Source organism: Rhodamnia argentea, chromosome 6, assembly GCF_020921035.1.
Source record: "Rhodamnia argentea isolate NSW1041297 chromosome 6, ASM2092103v1, whole genome shotgun sequence".
Classification (NCBI taxonomy): domain Eukaryota; kingdom Viridiplantae; phylum Streptophyta; class Magnoliopsida; order Myrtales; family Myrtaceae; genus Rhodamnia; species Rhodamnia argentea.
In genome coordinates, this window is record NC_063155.1 from 15,201,257 (window position 1) to 15,223,778 (window position 22,522).

Below are 22,522 nucleotides of genomic sequence, written 5' to 3' on the forward strand. Positions count from 1 at the left end.
ACAACAGCATCACCGGGACACATCTCCTACAAACTCCTCCTTGGATCGTTCTTGCTTGTAAACTCCAATTTTCTCTCTTAACAGCTCAAATCTTTCAACCTAAAGTGGCTTTGTGAACATGTCTGCAAGCCGATCTTCTGATTTGCAATAAACCAACTTAACTTCACCACTTTGTTGCACTTCACGCAGAAAGAAGAATTTGATCTTAAAATGCTTAGTTTTGCCATGGAAAACTGGATTATGTGATATTGTTAAAGCAGCCTGATTGTCCACATAAACTTCAATGCAATCACCAGAACTCAACCACAATTCCTTCATTATCTTCTTCAGCCACAAAACTTGATTTGTAGCTGCAGTAGCTGCTATAAACTCAACCTCTACGGTGGATCGAGCTACAATCTCCTGCTTTTTGGAACACCGGGAGAAACAAGCAGAACCAAGAGTGAAGCAGTACCCAAATGTACTCTTCATGTCATCTACCGAGCCCGCCCAGTCACTATAAAAAAAACCCCGCAACTTAAACTTCTGGCCTTTCCTAAACTTCACACCAAAGAATAATGTTCCTTTGATGTATCTCAAGACCCTTTTTGCAGCGACCAAATGTAACTAACTATGACTACTCATGAACCTGGATAAAACACTCACAGCAAATAGAATATATGGTCTAGTTGCTGTGAGATACATGAGACATCTAATCAAGCTTCTATACATTGAAGCATCTACCACTTCTGTTCCATCATTCTTTTGTAGCTTCTCCTTAGCAGCCATAGGAGTGCCGACACTTCTACAATCTTCCATCCGAAACTTCTTCAAAATTTCCTTCATGTATTTCTTTTGGTAGATGAAAATCTCATGTGAAGTTTGTTTGATTTCCGGACCTAGGAAACAAGCCATCTTTCCCAAGTCTGACATCTCAAAAGTTGCAAACGGACCTTGCTTCACCCTCTTTATCGGTTCCACATCATTCCCTATCACCAACAAATCATCTACATAGAGTGACAGAATTACAACGTTGTGATTCACCTTCTTGACATAAAGAGTGAACTCACTCAAGCTTCTTACAAAGCCAAAATTCTGCAAATATCTGTCTATCTTTCCATACCAAGCTCTTGGAGCCTCGCTTCATCCATACAAAGCTTTCCTCAATCTGTATACATTCTCTTCTTGCCCTTTGGCATTGAAGCCTTCAGGTTGTTCAACAAAAATCTCCTCCTCGAGCTCTCCATTCAGAAATGCAGACTTAACATCTAGTTGAAATATAGGCCACCCCTTCTCTGCTGCAATGCCTAATAGTAGCCTAATTATCAAGTCTTGCAACGAGTGCAAAAGTTTCGGAATAATCTACTCCTCATATTTGAGCATAGCCTTTCACAACTAGTCTAGCTTTGTGTTTATTGTGAGAACCATCGGGATTAAGTTTTGTTTTGAACACCCACTTAACCCCAATCACATTCTTGTCGGATGGTCCGTCAACAAGCTCTCGTGTGTGGTTTTTCCGAATCATTGCCAACTCCTCTTGCATTGCTGCAATCCACTTCTAATCCTCCTTAGCTTGCACAAAGTTAGCTAGTTCAAGCACCGCCACATTGCTTCTTTCATAAACTTCAACAAGTGACCTTGTGCCTCTTACTGACATATCATCCATAGTATCTTTCAATCCATTCACAACTTCATCAACCCGTACGGTTGTTGCGGGTTGTTGTTTTTGCGATTTCTTCCGTCCCGCATTCTTTTCTTCCATCCAATTCCACTCATCTTCCTCTAGAAAAACAACATCTCTACTCACAGTTACCTTCCTTGTCATAGGCTGAAAAATCCTGTAAGCCTTTGATTGGAGATTGTATCCAATGAAGACTCCAAGCTCGGCTCTTTGATCTAGCTTGTCCCTCTTGACCCGAGGAACATGCGTATAACACAAACACCCAAAAAATTTTAAATTCTTTACATAAGGTTTAACACCATACCGGGCTTCAAAAGGTGTTGACCTCTCTAAGGCCTTTGTGGGCAATCTGTTCAACAAGAACACTGCAGTATTAGCCGCCTCGGCTCGGAACTTCTTCGGTAACATCTTCTCCCGCATCATACATCCGTCCATTTCCATAATGCTTCTGTTTTTCCTCTTATCGACCCCATTCTGTTAAGGTGAATAGGGGGCAGTGAACTGCCGCATAATGCATGCTTCCTCACAGTTTAACTTAAACTTGTGAGCAAGATACTTAGAATCATTATCGGACCAGAGCATTGAATTTTCTTCCCACTCTGATTCTCAACTAAGGCTTTGAACTTCACAAACACATCAACAACTTCGGACTTGGCTTGTAGAAAGTAACTCCAGCTCATCCTAGTCATGTCATTTGTGAAAGTAATGAAATACCCGCTACCATTGAGAGATGACTCGGACATAGGTCCACATAAGTCCGTGTGGACTAATTGCAGCTTCTCACATGCTCTCCAGCCTCCTCCTTTGAAAGGAAATCTAGCTTGCTTGCCAAGAAGACAAGTTCTGCACTGTGGAAATTCCTCCTCCAAACTTGGCAAGTCATCTGCCAAGCTATTCCTCTGCATAAACAACATGTTCTTCCAGTGAACATGTCCAAGCCTTTTATGCCATAGCTATGCATTTTCTTCATTGCACTTCAAAGCCATTTGTTGCATTTCTTGTGACTTGAACAGGAAGCACTTGTCCTTCATTGGCATTCTCAGCACTTCCTTGCTATCTGCATTATCAATAAGGCATTCATTTCCTTCAAACTTCACCTTATAGCCCCTCTCAACTAATTGGCCAACACTTAACGTATTCCGGTCAATTTTTGGCACAAAGAGAACATCACTAATCAGCTTCACCTCTTGATTTCCTTCAATAGCCATTGTACCCTTCTCTTGCACTTCGATATCTCGTCCATTGTCAATTTCGACTTTGGACCCGATCGACATGTCTAGACTCCTAAACAGCTTCAAATTGCCGGTCATATGATTGGTACAGTCACTATCCACCAGCCATGCATCATTCTCAACGGGAAAACCAGAATAGGAAGCCACAACAAGCGTTCTTCCTCGGTCTCATTCACTACTATCTATGCTTCTCCCGCTTGCTGGTGATTGTTCTCTTTGTGCATTGCTTCGATGTGACCCATCTTGTGACATCTTCTGCACTTAGCATTAGGCCTCCTCCAGCATCTAAAGGACTGATGAGTAGTTCCACCACAATGTTGACAAGGCTTCTTATTCTTCTTCCATTTGCCGGACTCACTAGAACTTCCTTCTTTCGCTGCAAACTTGGAGTCACCTGCATTTCCTTTGGATTGATTCCATTTCTTCCCTTTGCCTCCATCATTGAATTTCACTTTAGCTTGCAGTGCACCCTCTACAGGCTCTTCTCTTCTCATCGGTCTTCTTTGCTCCTGTGCCTGCAGGGCACTTAACAATTCCGCAAGCTTTATGTCGCCTAAATCTCTTGTATTTTCTAGAGAAGCTATAGTGGCTTCAAACTTCTTTGGAAGAGGCACCAGGATCTTCTGAACCAGCCTTTCATCCTTCAAGTCAGTCCCTAAAACTCTTATCTTTTCAGCTATCTCAATCAGCCTATCAGAGTATTCCTTCACCGACTCTGAATCCTTCATCTCTTGTCTCTCAAACTCCCTTAAGAGATTCAGCACCTTCATGCTTCTTATCTTCTCATCTCCCTTGTATTCATCCTTCAAGCAATCCCATATTGCCTTTGTAGAATCACATCTCATGATCCTTGTGAAGATAGGGGGTGAGACAACAGCATACAGGCAAGACTTTGCCTTGGCCTTCCTTGTGGTTTTCTCTTTATGGAACTTTATTTGATTCAAGGTCGGATTGTTTGGAAGTGGAGCAATCTCATAATCATTCTCCACAGCCTCCAATAGATCATGACCCTCCAAGAATGCTGTCATCTTGACAGCCCAAGCTTGATAATTTTCTCCAGTAAAGACTGGAGTAGCCATTGCAGAGAATCCACTTGATCCCGCCTCCATCGGCTTTGTCTTTGCGGGCTCGCTTACCCTCACTTCACAGTCCCTTAAGATCTCACGGAAAGCTTTGATACCACTGTTAATGCTGATGAATAATTAGTTATCATAATTTTCTGTTTGCAAAGAGAGAGATGGAATGGAAGTCCAAAATCCTTAACTTTGAAAACTATCTAGTACAAGCTTAATAGGAACCTGTTTTGAACTGCACACAAACGTGCAAAAATTGACTTGTTCCACTTCCTAGAAAATAGCTAACAAACTAACTACCTAACAAATCAAACTTGATTGCAAAACAGAAAAGACTAAAACGACAAGAAAAACAACAGCAGCACTGGGACACAGCTCCAACAAAGCCTTTGTTGATGCGGCTCGCGATCTAGTCTTGGTTCGCGGGAGACCGAAGATAGTGATGCTCTAAGACATGCGAACTTCCGGGCTGCCAAACTCGGGTGGAATACTTCGCGAGCCAGTGCGTATACTGATACAAGTCAGATTGTCAATTGTAAGTACAAAGTTGGAACGGTAATCTAACCCATGTCGGTATTTTTGCAGGCGAGTTCGCATCGAGTGGCATCCGCGGAGACGGTAAAACAAGGAGTGGACAAAGCCATTAAAGCCAGCGAAAACATAAAAAACAGAGCTGCCTCCATGGCTGAAGATGTGAACTTCAACGTACACATTATGCTTCCCTAAGCTGTTCTGATGATCTCACTGACGTCCTTTGCTTGTGACACTTAATTCGGGCGAAGTCGAAGGACATTGCCTCCAACGTATCAGAAGCGACGCACAACGTCCACCGAGAAACCAAAGGAAACCATGTAGAATGCATGGGATTCAGCTAAAGAGACAACCCAAAAGGCCGAAGACACTGTTCTGGGCAAAGTTGAAGATGCAAAGCAATCTGTCAAAACAAATGCAGGCAAAGCTCAACGTGCCATGTAGTCCCATCTGAATTCAAAGTGAATTCCTCTTTAATCACATTGGCTATGCTCTTCCCAATGAAGAGAGAATTTACCATTCCTTGTGACTAATAAAGCTTTGTTCTGGTTGTAAGTAGCAATCGCTTTGAATTGTTTTTTTCCCTGTATCTGTACTTGAAAGTACTTATGGGTTCAGGCTTCATGGGTTCTAACTTCTAAGTCTATGCATATCAAATTCCAAAGTCAGCTTCTAAATTAACTATACAATCCAAGTGACATTTCTCTTTTTCTGTCAAAGTAAGTTCTTGCAAGTAGATTCAGTCCGCCTGTCCGCAGTACTCATCCTTCAAGTTGACTCTGCTGTTCAATTGTGCTTTCCCTTCCTATTCAATTTTCTTTTTACGTCACAACACTTCATTGACGCGACTGAATGTTAGAAACTTCATAGAGCCAGTTTGCAATCGAGTGTCATTTCACAACACGACATCAGAATTCTGAAATTTTTCCCGACAAGTGACCGATCCGTGGGGTGTACTGACATGATATTAATCTTACTAATTCTAATTTCGATTCAAACGAATACAGGAGGAGGAAAAGGAGGAGATAAATCTTGCTAATGAGTAGGAGTGTGGCACTTCGGCAGGCAAAAATGACCCCTATCATCTCCGGAGATTGAAGTTCCATTGATACCGATATAGTATCGATGAATGATTGCCCCAGTTATAAAAATGACTGATGATGGTGATGATAGATATTGACAGAATGATTATCGGTCAATGCTGCCAACACTGCTTGTGTCCTTAAGACCGTCATCTCGTGAGATTAGTGACTCTTCAACTCATTCCCTCATCTTTCGGAACATTACGTCTCCCATAAATTGATTGCAGATTCATAATGGAATGTTCCAATTCTCAAAGTGATCTTTCTCCAGATGAGTTCAGCTCTATTGATCACTAAAGGTGGATACATATTACCTGCCCGTTTGCAGAGAACTTTTTACAGGATGAACCTACCTGGCATCACTTTGACAGAACTAAGATGCACCATCTTCTTGTACAATGGTCTAATAGTCATAAAGAATTTTAATGATGTATTAGTACTATTCTACTTCTGCTTTCTGAACAAGCTGAACACTTCCTATGAAGTTATGTATATCCTCGATAATCAAACTCAGAACACTCTGAAATGTGTTTATGGCCGTCTTATGAGGCTTTCTTACCGTGCTAGGAGATATACCAGAGTAAGAAGATTCATTTCTAAGAACTAAGACTGAGATTAGCGGTGCTTAACAAATGACATCTACCATCCATCCTGTCTAGTGACTCTTTTTTCTCTTCCTGTTTTCTTATGAAGTCACTGATTTCAGTCTGAGGTTCTTGTCTCAAATTATTTGCCAGATATTTACAGCTAAAAGAAAAGTACACCATATGTCCCTGCTTGAATGCCGGCATACTCATTCTTTAGCTCCAACTACTACTCAAACGGTCGGTAGTTCAACCAATGGACAAAATCAAACAAATCATAATTGAAGTTCTTTGATCTAGATTCTTTGGGTGTTTTGATAAGTAAAGGAAGTGCATGCCAAACCTCCAGTTGAGAAGTATGTGATTTGTTCAGCAATACTAAATTAACTCTCTTGAGCATGATTTGATTACGTCTTTTGTGCAAAGCATACTGGTGGCATGTGCCATTAACAATACTACCACTTTTCGAGTATATAGTGCATAAAAGATTAATCCAGGACAAAAGAAATGGGTGATCCACAATGAGAGAAGTGGGATACCATTCACTTAAGATTATATCTGACTCCAAAAGAAACAGCCAAAGCTGAAGCTGAAACAGATAGTTCTGTGGCCTTGTTCTTCTAGTCCAATTGAACCGGACTGTGACTGACCAACCCAATTGACTGGTGCATCATGTCACATATTCTACTTAAGACATACAGCTAAAGAATGCTCTAACATGAGTAGACATCAATGACAACATAGATGCAAATCAACCTAAGCAGTCCAAGGTATCAAGCTAGTCTCTTAGGTTTGCAATACTAGTTTGGCACTTCACCATGAATTTTAATTGGGATTCTTGCTCTATATAAATCAGCATTGCCAGAAAAGAAACCACACTCTGCGACTTGTTGCTTAAAAGAGAAATCGCATCCACCATAGTTAGGCCATGGAAGAAAAATTTCTTGGAATGTAGATGACAGTTGCAGTGGCAGGTGCTTTAGGATTATTGCCAATTGTGCACCATGTGGCCGTGGTGAAACCAGAGAGGCTCAGGTCATTGCTGAGGAAGTAGGGAATTAATGGACCGCCTCCATCATTTCTGCTTGGAAATATTAGGAACTTGAAGAAAGCGAGCACAACCAAAAGAAAGCAAGTCTTGCCCTGGTGGCACTTCAATTATCCCCAAATTTGCAGGTACTATATTTCCCTTGTTTCGGCGGTGGACAATACAATTCGGTAAGTTTCCAAGTCACACCGACTGACAGTCATCTCTTCTAAAGTATGCGAGAATCCCATAAACCTAGTAGCTTGCAATCTAGATGCATAGACGACTTACGTGCAGCATAGGCAGGAGCTGGGTTTTTACAGGGATCAAGAACCTCCCCACATTCCCCATATTAACAGGAATGTACAAAAAAATATGGCCCCTCGATGTCCTTGTACCATTTCGAAGCTACTTTCTCCATCATGCTTCCGTATAGTGAATAAGAAATTAAGTCATGTCGAATATCAAGCAGCTACAGAAATCGGAAAAATCGAATATTGTAGAAGTCTGCATATGATTGCAGCAAGCCGTTATTCTTTTGCATTCACATTGGTTTTTCCTCTTTTCTAATCATCTGATCACCCCATCATTATTGCATCACGGTGCTCCTTCCACCAGCAAAATAGATAGTGCATTCACTGTAAGTGTTGCTACAATGAACAATGTGGAATTTGCCCAGTTTCTTAACTTGTTGGAGGGGCGGTGGTGGACATAAGGATTGACATGTAGATATCATAGGTGAGCCGAACCTGCAAGTTCACTGATCGAGTCCTGGACAAGTAGGATTGAAGCTGAAGGTGGAACTGCGGACAGAAAGATTGACGATGACATGAATAGCTTCTCTGGAGATGTCATATTGAGGGCCTGTAAGCATTTGCATGAAAACATATTTTCTCCAAGAACAGACAACTCGAAGGGGCACTCTCTGAGAAAGGACTGTCTGCTAGAGTACCTTGTGGATCGTAGGACTGCAGTTTATTGTATCTTAATCTGAATTCCAACGCTTCTGCGAAATTGCCTTCTGAGTGTTGAACTTCAGTTCCGTAATTCTGTGCCCGGGTGATAACGAGGGCTGTGCTTCTTTTTGTTGCATATACACCTTCCCACCAAAAGCAAAAGAGAGAAGTGGGCATTGGAGATAGAGGTGCGCGTTTTGGTAACTACAAGCGGTGGCAGAGAGAGAAGGAAGCCATTCGAGCAGGGAGGATCCGCTTGAAATGATTGTTGAGAGCGCTAAAAACAGCAAGCGAACCAAAGAGGCCATCAACCGCTTCGTTGGTGAAAACTGCAAGAACATCTAACTCGCAGGATATGAAACCACAGCAGTTCCAATCAAATGGTGCCTCATGCTGTCAGCTTCGAATCGAGAATGGCAATCAGCGTCCAAGAAGAAATCCTTCAAGTTTGTGGAAGCAGCACCATCCCAGATGCCGATATGATGGTACAAACGAAACATAGTCAACCTTCTGCTTATGGTCACTCTTGATGAATTCTCTCACATGGTTCGAGCCTTCTGCGATCTGTACTTGGAAGTTGCAGCTGACCACGATGATCCATGAGAGCTACGTCTCTACATGGTGGCACTGAACATTTCGAGGGAGGCATTAGCAGAGATTAAGATACAGAGAAGTCCACGTTCCAGAGGATGTGAATCTTGGATTGAGATTTCCCCGTTGCACACACCGATCCGGCCATATGGGGACCAGATGCCTTCAACTTTAATCCAGCAGGATTTACAAATGGTATAAGCAAAGCATAGAAGCAACCGCAACTATGCTTTCCATGTGGCCATGGTTGAACTACCATCCCGGACTTCTCCCTCTCCCTCTCACCAAAATACGTCCACTCTCCTTCTCTGAAGTTACTCAGTATCTAAATTCGGAGTTGATCTCTGAATTAAGGTGCTCTACGTCATTTCTTGTAAGTTCTGGATGTGCATGATAGCAGCAGAGGAAAGAAACCGGCGAAATGGTTTTATATACTTGAATTAGTAAGGCTACTCAAACTGAAACTGTATCTGAATGACAGGTGATTGTCGGTGTCTACATATGCCTCCTTGTCTCATCCAAGAAAAGTGAACTGATACAGACATGGAATTCGGCAAGAATCTACAAAATTTGCATTACCGATAGGTAGGACAACAACAATTTTGCAACTTGCGTGAGATCACAGACATGGGTCACACAAGTCAACAGTGGAGACTCGACATCTGAAAATCATGAGCAACCAAGGCATCGTCTTAACGATAGTCGACTTGAATTGGAGTGCATTGAATGAGCAGGCAACGACTCCGGATCCGAGTTGAGGCTTCTGAGTGGAAAGTGTTTGTAGAAAGCCTTCACTGCTCCCTCCACTCCATCTTCATGTTCCATGGCTTTGGCTAGTTCTTCTGCACACTCTTTCACCTGAAATGAGCTAATAACAATCAGAACACATCAACAGTGAGCATGCATGATCCCATCCAAAGTTTGAAACAATGACGACTCCCCAATAATCCTTTTTCAAAACGTCCTCATTTTTTGGAGCAAGAATCTACAAGATTCAGATAAAGGTGCCAGAGCAGACATTCTGAGTCAAGAACGTGATGTTGCAGCAACCAATTGCTTAAAGCAGTAACCCGAGATATTCTTGCAGATCAGCCACCACATTTCAGTAAAACACAGTCCATTCATGTATATAAGCATCAGTTGACGATTTCTATTGACATTTCGACCACACTATTGGACAAGTAGGACTATGAGCAGGTCCTGCAGGGCATTTCTGGAGGTACCAAAGTCAAAATGGGGCAATTAGCAGCGAGTTGCTTTGACCATGAGGAGAATAAAGAAAGACTTCACTCAAATTTGATAGAAAGCCAGACAAACTGAACAAGCAGATCGATCTTATCCTTAAAGATGTGAAATTTGATCGCCTGCATACCTTTGGATCAAGCATGAAACGTATTGCATCAACCAACTTTTCAAGAGAGAAATCATCAACTGGAATTGGCGCCGGGCCCACCCCTCTTGCATGCACCCGTTCTCCCCAAAAGGGCTGGTCCCCAAAGAAAGGTACAACTGTTGTCGGACACTGTTGAGAAAGAAAAATCAAATCAGTCCAAAGAGAGAAGACAACATGAACCCCCAAATTTGGCACATGTAGTTACCGCGGCTTTAAGACCGGCGGCGGTTGTACCAGCTCCTCCATGATGCACCTGGTAAAGTATGGGTATGTCATGCCAACTCCCAGATAACACTAAATAGCATAAATTTCATGATAGGCAACTCAGTCCTCACCACAGCACTGCAGTGCTGGAAAAGCCAGTCGTGAGGGCAATTATCAAGCAAATAGACAAAGTCCTTTTGTTCTGCCACTGGAAAAGAAAGAAGCAAAAAAGTATTAAAGGAGCATCCACATGGCTCCGCACCATATAACCATAACAAAAGCTGCAGGATATAAGAAATTTCATGAAGACTAGTCAAGCTACTCACAATTCCCAAGACCACCCCAGCCTTTGTTGATGATGCCTCTTTGAGAAGTAATTTCCAGAGCCTTAACTATGATCTCAGTCATCTTCTCTGGTTCTTGAACTGGCTGTTATCAATAAATTGTATGGATACTTGAGACACCAATTGCAGAAACAAAGTTTTTCCTTTCTATTTCTACAATGGTGCATCCTTTCAGAGTACATTGCCCCCGTGAGACTTATAGAGCACAATACTTCTATTCCTCTATATAATATCACTAGTACTTTTTCAAATGTGATAAGTTCTTCTTCTTCTTCTTCTTTCTAACTTTCATTGTACTAGTAACTCACTTGATTACTGCGGTAACACATCCATTCCTCCAGTGTAGATCAGTCCATGCACTGACAACATTTTTTTTCACGAGAATAGCTCATACATTTCTTTTTCACATGTGAAGAGGCATTATTCATTAAACCCAAAAATGTAAATATGCAAAGTTGTTGCACTTCTTTTCTCATACGAAAGATCAATACTTTCATGTACAGAACTAAAATGCACATAGAACAAACCAGATGTATTGGAAAGAGGAACTCACAAGGCTACCAAAACCAATGTAGATAGGCTTTTCACCTTTCTCTAGCCATTTCACTAGAGATTCTGGCGGTTGATAACTTGATGCAAGATCAAGGAAACAAAATCCAACCACATCAATTTTTGGTCCCCAATCTGCAGGTAGTGGAAGAAAACTAGACAAAAATAACAAAAGTACTTCTCAACAGAAAATGTAGATTAGTCCTTCAACCTTCTGCTGCTTATATCACCAATTACTCCAGCAAAAGTTACTAACACTACATTCATTTGAATACAAACTTGCTTTTTGAATTAAACGGCTTAATAGTACCTTACCTTTCGGTTTGGGGACTAGGTGAGGGCTCCAGATATAAGCATAAGGCACATCGGGAGGAGAGCTATAGGATCCACGTAAATAAGTGATAGGTCTTAGATTCAACTTTTTCTTTCTGAACTCGTTGATCACATCTCTTATACCCAGCCAAATTAATGCATCTACAATTTGATATGACAGCTGCAAAAACACATGGAGATACACATAAGTAACTCAAGCAGCATGCTCAAAGCAAAATTCCAGATACACTTACTCTGTAGCCAACGGGTTGCTTCACACGGGACAAAGGATGGGGAAATTCACTAGTAGGCCTGACACGGAGAAATCGAACAGAACCCTCAGTTAACAGCAAGAACTGAGCTCATTATTGCACCCCATCATATGAATCATACATACGAAAACAAAAAATAAACACATTTCAAATTGATAAATAATATTTGTAATAAAACTCCAGAGAGGAAATTTACGTCCATGGCATTGTGAAAACTACATGAAGTGGCAGATTCAGCTTTTCAGCTACATGTGTATGCCCTGAAAAATCACACTTGCCAGTGTTAAAAAGGAGTTCCCATGTCTCATAGTTAGTGTCAACTATCCTACAAGCCATGTAAGATTAGATTGTTAGTATATATAAAGGAACAGTGGCACAAGCAAGGAGACCAAGGTCGTGACTGACTTGATAAAATTTGCAAAACTCCTGCTTACACTTGCAAGAAAATGTATAAGAGAAGAGTTAAGAAATATTTCTGGACCTATCCAACACAATTTTCATTTCAAAACACAGGAGTTGTGTTTCCTTAAAATATCTGAAAACAGTAAACAACTTATAGTTATTTTCATTCTTTTCCGGTCCCATTGTCTTTAAGGGAGACCTTGGAAACATGAAAGGGACAAACATCTAATTCAGCCAAAAGACAAGCTTGCATAGGCTGATTACTCAAGCTTCAGTCTGCTAAGCAATTAAAATAAACTATAACCAGAGTCACTGCTACTATCAAGCACGATTCAATCCAGACTTCACCCAAAAGACAAGCATCACATTGGCTAAACAAACCTATTAAAACTGAAACTATAGCCATGGATCTTATCAAACATGTTTGAATAAAAAATTATGAAATCCAGTTAATTCTCACCATATGCTGGGGGATTGGCAATTATTGCATTGGGTTGAAATGCTACAAGGGTATCAGGATCTGGATCCAAGCAAGCAGGGAGCAACGAGAAAATAATATCTTTTATTTGATTCCGCTGGATGTGTATTTCAGAAGGTCCTGAAGGCAAAAAACCTTTGTTTTTCACCATATCTGCAGCAAAAGGAGAGGAAGACAATTGGTACCACACGACTTAGTAATCAATACTAAATCCAGAATTAGGATTAAACAAGAACTTTAGGATCAAGCCAGACAGGGAACATACATCCAGCAAGAACTTTAGGATCTCCACCTAAAGGATAGAACTCTAGCCCCGCAGTCAAGACAAATTCTTTGAAATTCACGTGAGTCGCCAGTCTCACCCTATGCCCATATTCCTGCAACCAGATATTAGCTGCTATCAGCATAAGATCAGCATCTTAATGATTGCCCTTCAATGATACAGTGCATGTAGACAGTTTGACAATTAGGATTACATGGCATTGCACTGTTGAGCCATATTCCTCGTACATCAACTGTCAGTAGCTAACATAAATCGACTCATGATCAGGACATCACTAATTATATAAACACCACAATCTTCGACTAATTCTTTTTGGCTGAAACAATCATCAACTAATTAGCTTGCGGAAAAAGCACCTCACTAAAAAGCACCCAATATGTTCTTGACTTCATCTAACAAGCTCTTCTCTACAACAATTCCAAAATCTATGATTCCGTACTAACGATTTGTAAATGAATAACTTAACATCAAAACTAAATAAATAAAAGAGAGAGATTTTAAAAGCGTGAGCTACACCTGCAACATATAAGGCCCTCCAGTTCTAAGCTAGGATAACGCCGGTAGCTATGACGCGCATCACGAATAAGTAAGATCTTGTACAAACCTGTAAGCGTTTTCCTATAGCAACAAAGGGCTGAACATCTCCTCGGGTCCCCACAATAAGCATTACAATCTGCAGTGGAGGTAAATCAGGGACATCCTCAGGAACTGGTTCTTCCGTAGCTCCATTATAAACAACTCCAGTTCCAAAATTAAGATTTTGCGGTGCAATGTCCCCTGGAACTTCAAACTGGACAGTCCCATCATTTTCTACAGTAGTAGCTCGCTTTAACCATTTAAGCTGCAGAGTACCATCAGTAACATGAATCAACATGCTTCAAATTTTAATTACTGCAAACTAGCAAAATAAACCGCGTTTAAGAAATAACACCAATCATTGTGCACAAATAAAAGAGTTGAGTAGAACATGTCAAGAAACCTATTCAGCTGCAGCAACATTAAAACTTTGCAACAACACCATGTTTGAAAAAGGTAACAGTCAGCGAAAGAAAATGCAAAGTGAGTCTATGAATGATTCCTCCTATACTAGGCCTATGGCACAACATGAAGGTCAGAGATGAATGCCAAGACAGACTTGACATAACAAGGTTTAGAAATACTCAAACATGTGTACCAGCCACAGTACACTTTCCATTTAAGAGTGATTTAAATGAATAAATAAAAATTATGCTCTCACAAAACATGTATTTCGCTCCTCAAAAATGTGAGACATCAATGGACAAAATTGATCTTGTGAACTATATCTATTGCTGAGGAGAGTTAGAGATAGGACAGACAAAAAAAAAACCTATATGTATTGCCTTTGCAATATACAGTTTTGGATAGAAGATTATTCACCAATCTCAGCTTAATCTAAGCTTCATAGCATGAAGATTCTTTCGCTCTCTGCTATTATCCATTCAGAAAGGTTTACTTAAAATAATCAAATAATTATTCCACAACAACTGTGATTGCGGATGTGAGACCTTCTTTTTCAGAGGAACTTTTTCATCAAAAAATTTAGCTGTAAGAAGACGAAGTTTATTGTTTTGTCTCCACTGCCCAATCCTTGAAAGCTGGGAGGAGTCTGATTCTGACTTTCCAGATGTTGATGCATCCCCAGGCATGTTGTCGATAGGGGAACTCGTGTCAGTGGACCCTATATAGAGAAAACATAGATCAACAAACGAAAGTTTCTGGGTCACGGACTGATGTATAGCGCATTGGAATTAAGGATGAAAAAGCAGAAACTTATACTGGTAAGGAGGGGAAGAGCAAAGACATTCTGACAGCTTCAAGTTCAGCCAAACGCATCTCTAAAACTCGGCATAAGTAAAATAAATTTTTGCAGGTGACTAGCATGAATCAGTGACAATTGCACGGCTCAAACAGTGTCACATCTTTGACGGAGAAGAGCATAAAGGCACGTCTTCAATTTGTTTGACATGCACGTATGACAAGAAATTTCCCACCTTCATTGAAAGGAGAGACCACCTCAGGCTTTTTAGACTATGTCAAACACTAAATTATTTCAGAAAGGTTTTTCTCGTCTTCCTGTTTTGGATACATTCAGGGAACCAAGTGATGGGAAACATATACTAGCACACATCTTGGAGAACAACATCACATTTCTTACGATAGCAAATCATTCTTCCGAGCTGTGTTGTGATATTTCTCACTAATGACACCAGCAAGGACCACAGATACAAGTCAAAAAAGCAACCCCTTGCTCATTGAATCTTCTTGTGTGTAAACTGGTCTGATTATGGACTCCATGATCACAGCCATTTGACGATGTGGGCCCCTCGGGACACGACTCATCAATGGTAACCATTCACTCAATCCATGATGGACCGCGTCCGGGCAAACATTTCCCATTCAAGACACCGTTCCCAATAGATGTAACCACTTGAAGCAACCAAAGGCTTTAGTCACCACCACTATCAACACTTGCCATTCACAAAAGCAGTACCGTGTGGTCAATATTACCACCACCTCTGTTGGGTTCGGTTCAACAACACAACAAGCTGGCCAACAGCTCGATCAGCTGACATTTCAGTGCAAAATGAGAACACTTTAACCTATATAGCAGGAGACCTCGATCACATTCCAGAGACAAGCGAACCCTAGCACCTGGTCAACGCCGCAAAGACAACGCAATAATCGCCATTTCAAAAGACTCAGCCTGCAATGCACAAACAACGCTGGCCCCAACAGTTGCATAGAATAGCATACAAAAACCAACGCTAACTCCAGTCCCGCTCGTACGCACCAAAAGACGCTATTTTGAGATCAACCCAGGAATCAAAAAAGAAAAGCACGAAGCGAGCACGGAACAGACACTCAAAACGATTCGAGAGGACAGAGATAGACCCGAAGAATGAGCGTCACGGCCATTGGCTTGGGTCACGTCGCCGTCGCCGTCGCCAACATCGACGGAGTTCTCGGACTCGAAGGAGCTTCTTCGCCGGCGATCCTCCATGCCATTGTGCTCCATCCTCCACGATCTATAGATCGCTACGAAAAGCGAATCGAGAAGAAGAGAAAGGGGAGGAAGAGTGTGGAGAGAGCTACACGAAAAGAGGTGGGGTCATGTGGGAACAGGCGGGGAATATGATGCGCACTGGCAAATGGGCTCGCAGATACACACACTACTCACACCCACTCTCTCCCTCGCGCGTTGGGACAGGTAGGAATTAGGAGAGATCGGTGAGCAAAGAATCGAATCCACCCAAGACCCCTTTTTGAAATCTGCCCACAATGCAGAATTTGAAATCGATGGCTCCTCTCTCCCTCTCTCTCTGTCTCTCTCCTCCCCCTTTATTTGCCGCTGTTTCTGGTGTTGAAGCACCTTTGCTTCCCCAGGTAGTCCTCCCACCATAAACCACGAAGTTTCGAAAGCCGAAAGAGAGGGACAGGAGAGAGAGAGAGGAGATGGGTTGATGCCACGTGGAAGGAAAACCAGGTAACTATCCCGGGATCGCTCGGACACGTCTCGAGCGTTTCGGTGCTTCTCCATCTTCGGTTCTTCAGGTTCTGGTCCTCGTCGTGATAACAAATTAACATGCATTCGACAAAAAAGGAAGAAAGGCGTTTCGGTGGGGCCCAAAGTAGGAGGACGGGGGTGGGGTCCATCAACATTTACGAATCAGTTTCTGGGGGACTTCCCAAACTGCTATCGAGAATCGATGGGTCAAATTAAATAAATTAAAATTTTGAAAATATTATACTGTATAAATTAAAATTTTAAAAAAATAATTAAATATGTTGAGCCAAAATTTAGAAATTATTCAAGTCGTTTCCAATTAAAAAAAAAGCATTTGCATGGAGCCCAAAGTAGGAGGGCGAACGGGGTCTGTTTGTATTTATCGATCATTTCCTGAATCCACTCTTGTGACTTCGACGTGAAAGTTTCAAAGATTAAATTGAATAAATTAAAAATTCATAAGCACCCTATTGGTAAATTAGAAGTCTATTGCACGCTACATTAAATCAAAATTTAGAGGCTATTAACTTGAGATGGATTAAAGCAGGCCCAAAGGGATTTGGGTGGGGCCCAAAGGAGGAGGAGGATGGGTCGATGTTAGAGGTCATGTTCAGGGGACCTTCCCCTCTCTTCGTGGACAACGAGGTTGGTGGGGAAGCAATTATTTGGTGGGGTGTCGTACTCTACACGTCCAGTTGATACTTGAGGTTAGGGTAGGATTCACAAAGTCCGGGCCAACTTCTATTGATGCGTGCAAGTTTGCAATGTGACGTAACCCCCCCACCCTTTTCTTTTTTTTTCCGTTGTTATCGAGCGAGATAGGCGAGGAGAGGTAATCGCCGTGGCTTGCCCTTTCCAGGCGTTATCATAAAGGCCTCACACTCGAAATCTCTGCAGGCCGACAGCTCCCGTCCCATTGGTCACTTTTCGAAGCTCTTTCGCAGTCGGCCCTCAAGTCAACGGGCGATATAGAGCGATACGCCTCTAGGGAGAGTTCCCACTATGCAATAGAAGAATTTTGCAAATGGATCTCTCCCTGACTTCAGACCAAGCCAATCATCATTTGGGATCAGATTGATCCTTTTTTGAATGGGCTCTGTCGTGGAAGGGTCAATTTTTTTTTTAATTTTTGTCACCATCAGCTGACTCTTGGTATTTCTGACAGTTTTGATATCATAGACACCGGGGTTAGATCACATAACCTTATCTACCAAATCAAGGGGAACAGATATCATATCACTGTAGTTCGAGACACCTTTTGTGAAAGCGGTTCATTTACTGTATTTTGAATAAATTTAAGTTCGAGATCACCCCCACAATGAGCGGGTTAAGGTACTCTATCTTGCTGCTTGCCTTCGAGTCTCAACTATTCGGTCCACCTATACGTAGACAATTTCATTGCCGCAACACCATGATGTACAAGTCTCTTTATATAAGGTAACAAATGTTGGCATCATAATTTCGCTCACGACATCATGCTAATCTATGCTAACAAAATTGAAAATTATGTATTGACAAAATGTAGAAATCAATTTTGATTGTAGAATACTGTAAGTGCTAAAATTTATAAGTCAAATTTGATCGTTATTGTCCAACTGATCTTAAATTCCTCATTCGAAAACTTTTCCTAATCAAAATTTTTCATAAGATGGTCAACTCTTTTTCCATCTGAAAGTCAAGGGGTATTCCACTAATCCTAAAATGTGATGTGTTTTCTCAACACGATTATCAAACTTGCCAACGTATTACAAGTTGGCACGATATAAAAGCATGATAAAGGTACACTGAGAAAATCGTTCAAAAAGTTTCAAATTTATTGTACGGTAGCTAATTCAATTCTAAACTTTTCAATTGGATAAATTTAATCGTAAACTTTTTGATGATTTTTCAATGTAGTTTTTTTAGCTAGTTTTAGCAGGAAATCACTAGCATGGCTATAAAGTCAGCACATACCACGTCACGTAGGATCCTTGCCTTAGACTTTGAGTTAACAGAAAGGAATATTAGAGCTCTCGGCCTTATGAGATATGGCATAACTAACATTCACAACAACAATTTCTGCAAAAAAAAAAAAAAAAAGCCAAATAGATTATATTGGAAAATCATCAAAAGGTTTAGGCCAAATTGGTAAGTTTATGACTGAATCGGTTACAATAGGTTTTTTTGGACAATTATTCCAATATACAATGTCGACACAAGAGAACACATCAATATATTAGTCTATATATATTTACTTGTGAACATGATAAACGCATATCACACGCTTATAGATGGTGTCCGACATTAACACATCGAATCATAGTCATCATTAAGTGAAGTTATCAAGCAAGCTCATGGTAGAGCTTGAATCAAGAGGGAAAAGAAACGATTTTGAGATTGCAATATTTATCCATGACGGTATTTTCCATAAGATTTCGAAATCTATTTATGAATTTTTATTGTTCTCACGAACCGATCGAGATAGGTATAATCCCCCATGAGCTCTCGAGAAAGTCGACGTGCTCTTGGCGGCGAGTAAATTCGAAATTCGAACTAAAAAAAAAAAAAGAATCGAACTTTGACACCTAAAGATGAGATCAAAGCATAATTCCCCACACGCCTCAATCTTGGCACACGTACCATGAATGTTCAAGCCGAGACTCAAACTGGTGAACGGCGAACGCCATCGTCGCTCTCCACTTCTGACAAAAGTCAACGAGACAAGGCTTCCATCTTCGGGATGAAGCAAAAGGAGGGACGAAGCTTCCAGCAATGGCGATGGCGAAACGCCAAACCCAGAAACAAAGCAAAAGGCACGAGAAAGCTCGCAACTTCCCAACGGTAAACATCGCCCATGGCAGTACATCAAACCCATCACCGCCATCATCGCCTCCTCCTCCTCCTCCTTCCTAACTTCAGTTATACACACTACAGAAGCAAGCGGACTACGTACACAATGCTTACTGATCCCTAAGCTGCAAACTGTCACGGGCAAAAGGCCTACCCGCCGAGCTGATCAGCCCAGGTGCCGATGACGTCCCGTTGTCCATGCCCAGATCCTCCGCCACGACTTGGCCCTCCGGGAACGGCGTACCATTGTAGGTGAACCCGCATGCGGCAGCATACGGGAAGCCACTGCGAGCGCAGAAGTCGACCATGAGGACCCCCGAGCGACAAGCTCCGGTCCAGCAGGTAAGCACACGTCGTCCTCCTTCTTGGGTCTGCACGCAGCGGAGGATGGGTGTCGGGCCGGCTGTTCTCGCCGCCCACGGGACGACATAAACACCAGCTTCCTCTCTGTTCCTGCAAGTCTGGCCCCACTTTTATCCCTCAGCCGAAGAGAAATAAGAAATTTCGGGGCATTCATAAATCAATCCGTGCAAAATCATTACTCATCAAACGTTTGGTTTAGGCATCAGGCAAGTCAAACGGACATTAATACACAAATAAGAATGCTGGAAAATCTTCTCTATTAGTGAATATACTGAGGTTTGAAACAAATGAGAATACCGGAGCATATGAGTCATTGTATGAACTTGCTCTGTCCTGATTGTGATTGCTGACCGTTTTGCTATCTCAGCATGAATGTTGTGAATCTGCATAGAGCTGTAGATGGCTTTCAATCAAATAGTTACAGTTAGATATCGCTTCGAAACTGAACAGAACAGCCAGAGTAAACTTAATCGATGCAATTATCAACAGAAATATGCCGCCACAGGAAGATTACCCTTTACTCCAGCCTTCTCCTCCAAGGCACCGTTTTCCTGGAATTACCAGCAGAAAAGTAATGTCTTCCCCAAACCCAAGATCCTCAAAGAAATTCTGCATCAAGGACGAAGACAATGGGCATCAGAATGAGTCCCCCATATCACAACTAAACTGACCAAAATCAGCTAACCGTTGTCGGTCCTCGGCAACGGGATTATTGTCGTTCCGTTAACAGGACTCTCATTTGACTGCCACGATATTGCTGCCGCAGGATTTGTTTGCTGTTAGCTCCGGCAGTGCCGAGGGCTACAAGCAGACCCTGCTCAGAAGCAGGATGGGCAGTATTTGAATTAAAGATTTGAATGTCCCGTGTTGAAATCTAGCTATGCAATGGATGAGAGTAAGTAGTGGCGGGAAGATTAGTGTCTTGCAGATGCAATTTCATCTAGGATTTGCACATTTGAAGGTGTTTGGGACACTGATGAGCGAGTTATCGCTTTGATGTGTGTTGTTATTCATTGGTGAGGTGAACACTACGAATGGCGCAACTCAATCGCGCCTCTGCTGCTCCATTTTCACCAGATACTTCTCTCGATCCACCTCCATCCCCAAAAATTTGCAGAGAGCCCTCCAATTCGAGGCTGACCCTGCTTGATTTGAGGAAAGTGGTTGCAAAAGAGGAAATTAGAGCGGTTCCGATTGCTTGATATGGAGCACCAGAGGCACCGATGATGACAAACAGAGGAAGCCTAGGTGTCACCTTGCCGAGCCACGGCGAGGTTGACCTCGTCTCTGGCCAATCGTCGGCTATCGCCGAGATCTGGAGATCAGCCGGAGGAAGAAGAAGAAAAAGAAATAAAAATAAAGGAAAAATAAATAAAATTAGAAAAATTAGAAAAAAAATTAAATTATAATATTATTAAAAAGTCCATGTCAGCAGCACCTAGGATTGCCGGCATTCATGTCAACGATTTTCGGTAAAAATTGATTGGATGAATTGAATTAGCAAAAAAACAAAAAATTTAAAACTCAATTAAAAAAAGTGATTTAAGACTGAATTGACACAAGTACAATAAGCTTAAGACTTTTTGTTTTATTTTATAATGCTACGCTTTAAAATGCATGACCCTAATTCGAAATGGCATGAGGCGTCTTTATCATCGGAAAGTCAATCCGGATATGAATGTTTTTCCATTGTATACATATTTAACGTTCCACATGTGTCCGGTAAAAAAAAAACATAAATTATGGGGTTACTCATTGACTAGGAGGCATAGACACTCTCCAGGGCCGACACGCGACCGACACGTGGTCAACACTCCGAACTCACCACTAATGCACAAGTCCAGCATCTTAACATGCCATTTCGACATGCATGAGTCAATTTTAAACATTTTCAATCAATTGAGGGTTAAAATGTAAATTTATATAAAGATCTCCGAACATTAAGAAGTTCGTTCAAGCCTCCAAGTTTGACCAGTATCTTGTTCCAGCCATTGACCAAGAATACTTGGTTCCGCTATATATATATATACTTAAGTCATATATCTATCCATAAAAAAAAAAAAAATTAATCGTGAATCCTTAATATAAGAAGAAGAAGAAGAAGAAGAAGAAGAAGAAGTTCTTCGTTGATATTTTTATATATACATGAGATACACATACTATTGTATCATGTATATCTTTATATATACATTTAATATACAACGTGTTGAAAGTTTATATCTTTTGAAAAATGACGTATCGGCGTGTCGTGTCGAGTGTCACGTGTCGATATCGGTGCTATTTAGATCATCGAGTGGGTATGGTCCTATGACACATCCCATATTTTGTAGACGCCCTTATGTGAAGATTTGTGAACGGGGGTGAAGAAGTTGCGTTTGATGTCATTTGAAGGCCAAATCAAATCAAAATGTAAAAATACGATCGATAAAAGCTCAGACCAAATCATGCCATTTGGTTCATTGGAACCGAACTAAACCAAAATCGTTTGGTTTTGCTTCAAATTGTGACAAAAGATGCTCGCACTTTTATCAAAACATTAATTTCCTGTACTATCGCAAGGGAAATACTTATAAGTCCAAATTTTCAGTAGTATATTTGGCAATACAACTGATGTTTTATTTTTCTACCCTAAAAACAGGATGGATAAAAGTTTTAAAAGTGTAGAACCGAGGTTAGGGCGGTGCTATTTTCACTCATAGTTTGGCTAAGCCACTCATTTTTCTCAATCAACAGACGGAAATACATTTTTCTCTCTTTGGGTTATTGTTTCTTTTTTTTTTAATCATCTTAACCAACATAACTGTCTTTATTTCTAACTTACTATCAAATTA

At 41.3% G+C, this 22,522-nt stretch overlaps 3 protein-coding genes across 4 annotated transcripts in view; all 3 read right to left on the reverse strand.

The window, feature by feature from the left end:
- The window catches only part of LOC115748448 (protein PELOTA 1), a 33,096-nt gene extending 16,745 nt beyond the window's left edge, over positions 1-16,351 (reverse strand). Inside the window, exon 1 of the mRNA XM_048281108.1 lies at positions 16,297-16,351. The gene's annotated coding sequence lies outside the window, so the exon portion shown is untranslated. The remainder of the gene's footprint in view (positions 1-16,296) is intronic.
- Positions 3,075-4,001, reverse strand: LOC115748399. The gene has a single exon (XM_030684877.2). The coding sequence runs from the start codon at positions 3,999-4,001 to the stop codon at positions 3,075-3,077; it is 927 nt and encodes a 308-aa protein (XP_030540737.2).
- Positions 9,137-16,318, reverse strand: LOC115748388 (sterol 3-beta-glucosyltransferase UGT80A2-like). 2 transcript variants are annotated; one of them, XR_007198873.1, is made up of 15 exons: positions 15,887-16,318; positions 14,500-14,672; positions 13,578-13,814; positions 12,956-13,067; positions 12,673-12,843; positions 12,007-12,070; positions 11,793-11,850; positions 11,542-11,719; positions 11,231-11,361; positions 10,660-10,762; positions 10,465-10,541; positions 10,335-10,382; positions 10,109-10,258; positions 9,807-9,949; positions 9,458-9,594 (listed from the first exon to the last, which is right to left on the reverse strand). XR_007198873.1 is itself a non-coding variant. In XM_030684865.2 (14 exons), the coding sequence occupies exons 1-14, from the start codon at positions 16,008-16,010 to the stop codon at positions 9,406-9,408; spliced, it is 1,815 nt and encodes a 604-aa protein (XP_030540725.1). In that variant the 5' UTR covers positions 16,011-16,311; the 3' UTR covers positions 9,137-9,405. The 2 variants fall into 2 exon arrangements, 1 of the variants encoding a protein (XP_030540725.1); XM_030684865.2 differs by lacking the exon at positions 9,807-9,949 and having other exon boundaries at positions 9,137-9,594; positions 15,887-16,311.
- Positions 16,352-22,522: the final 6,171 nt, after the last annotated feature.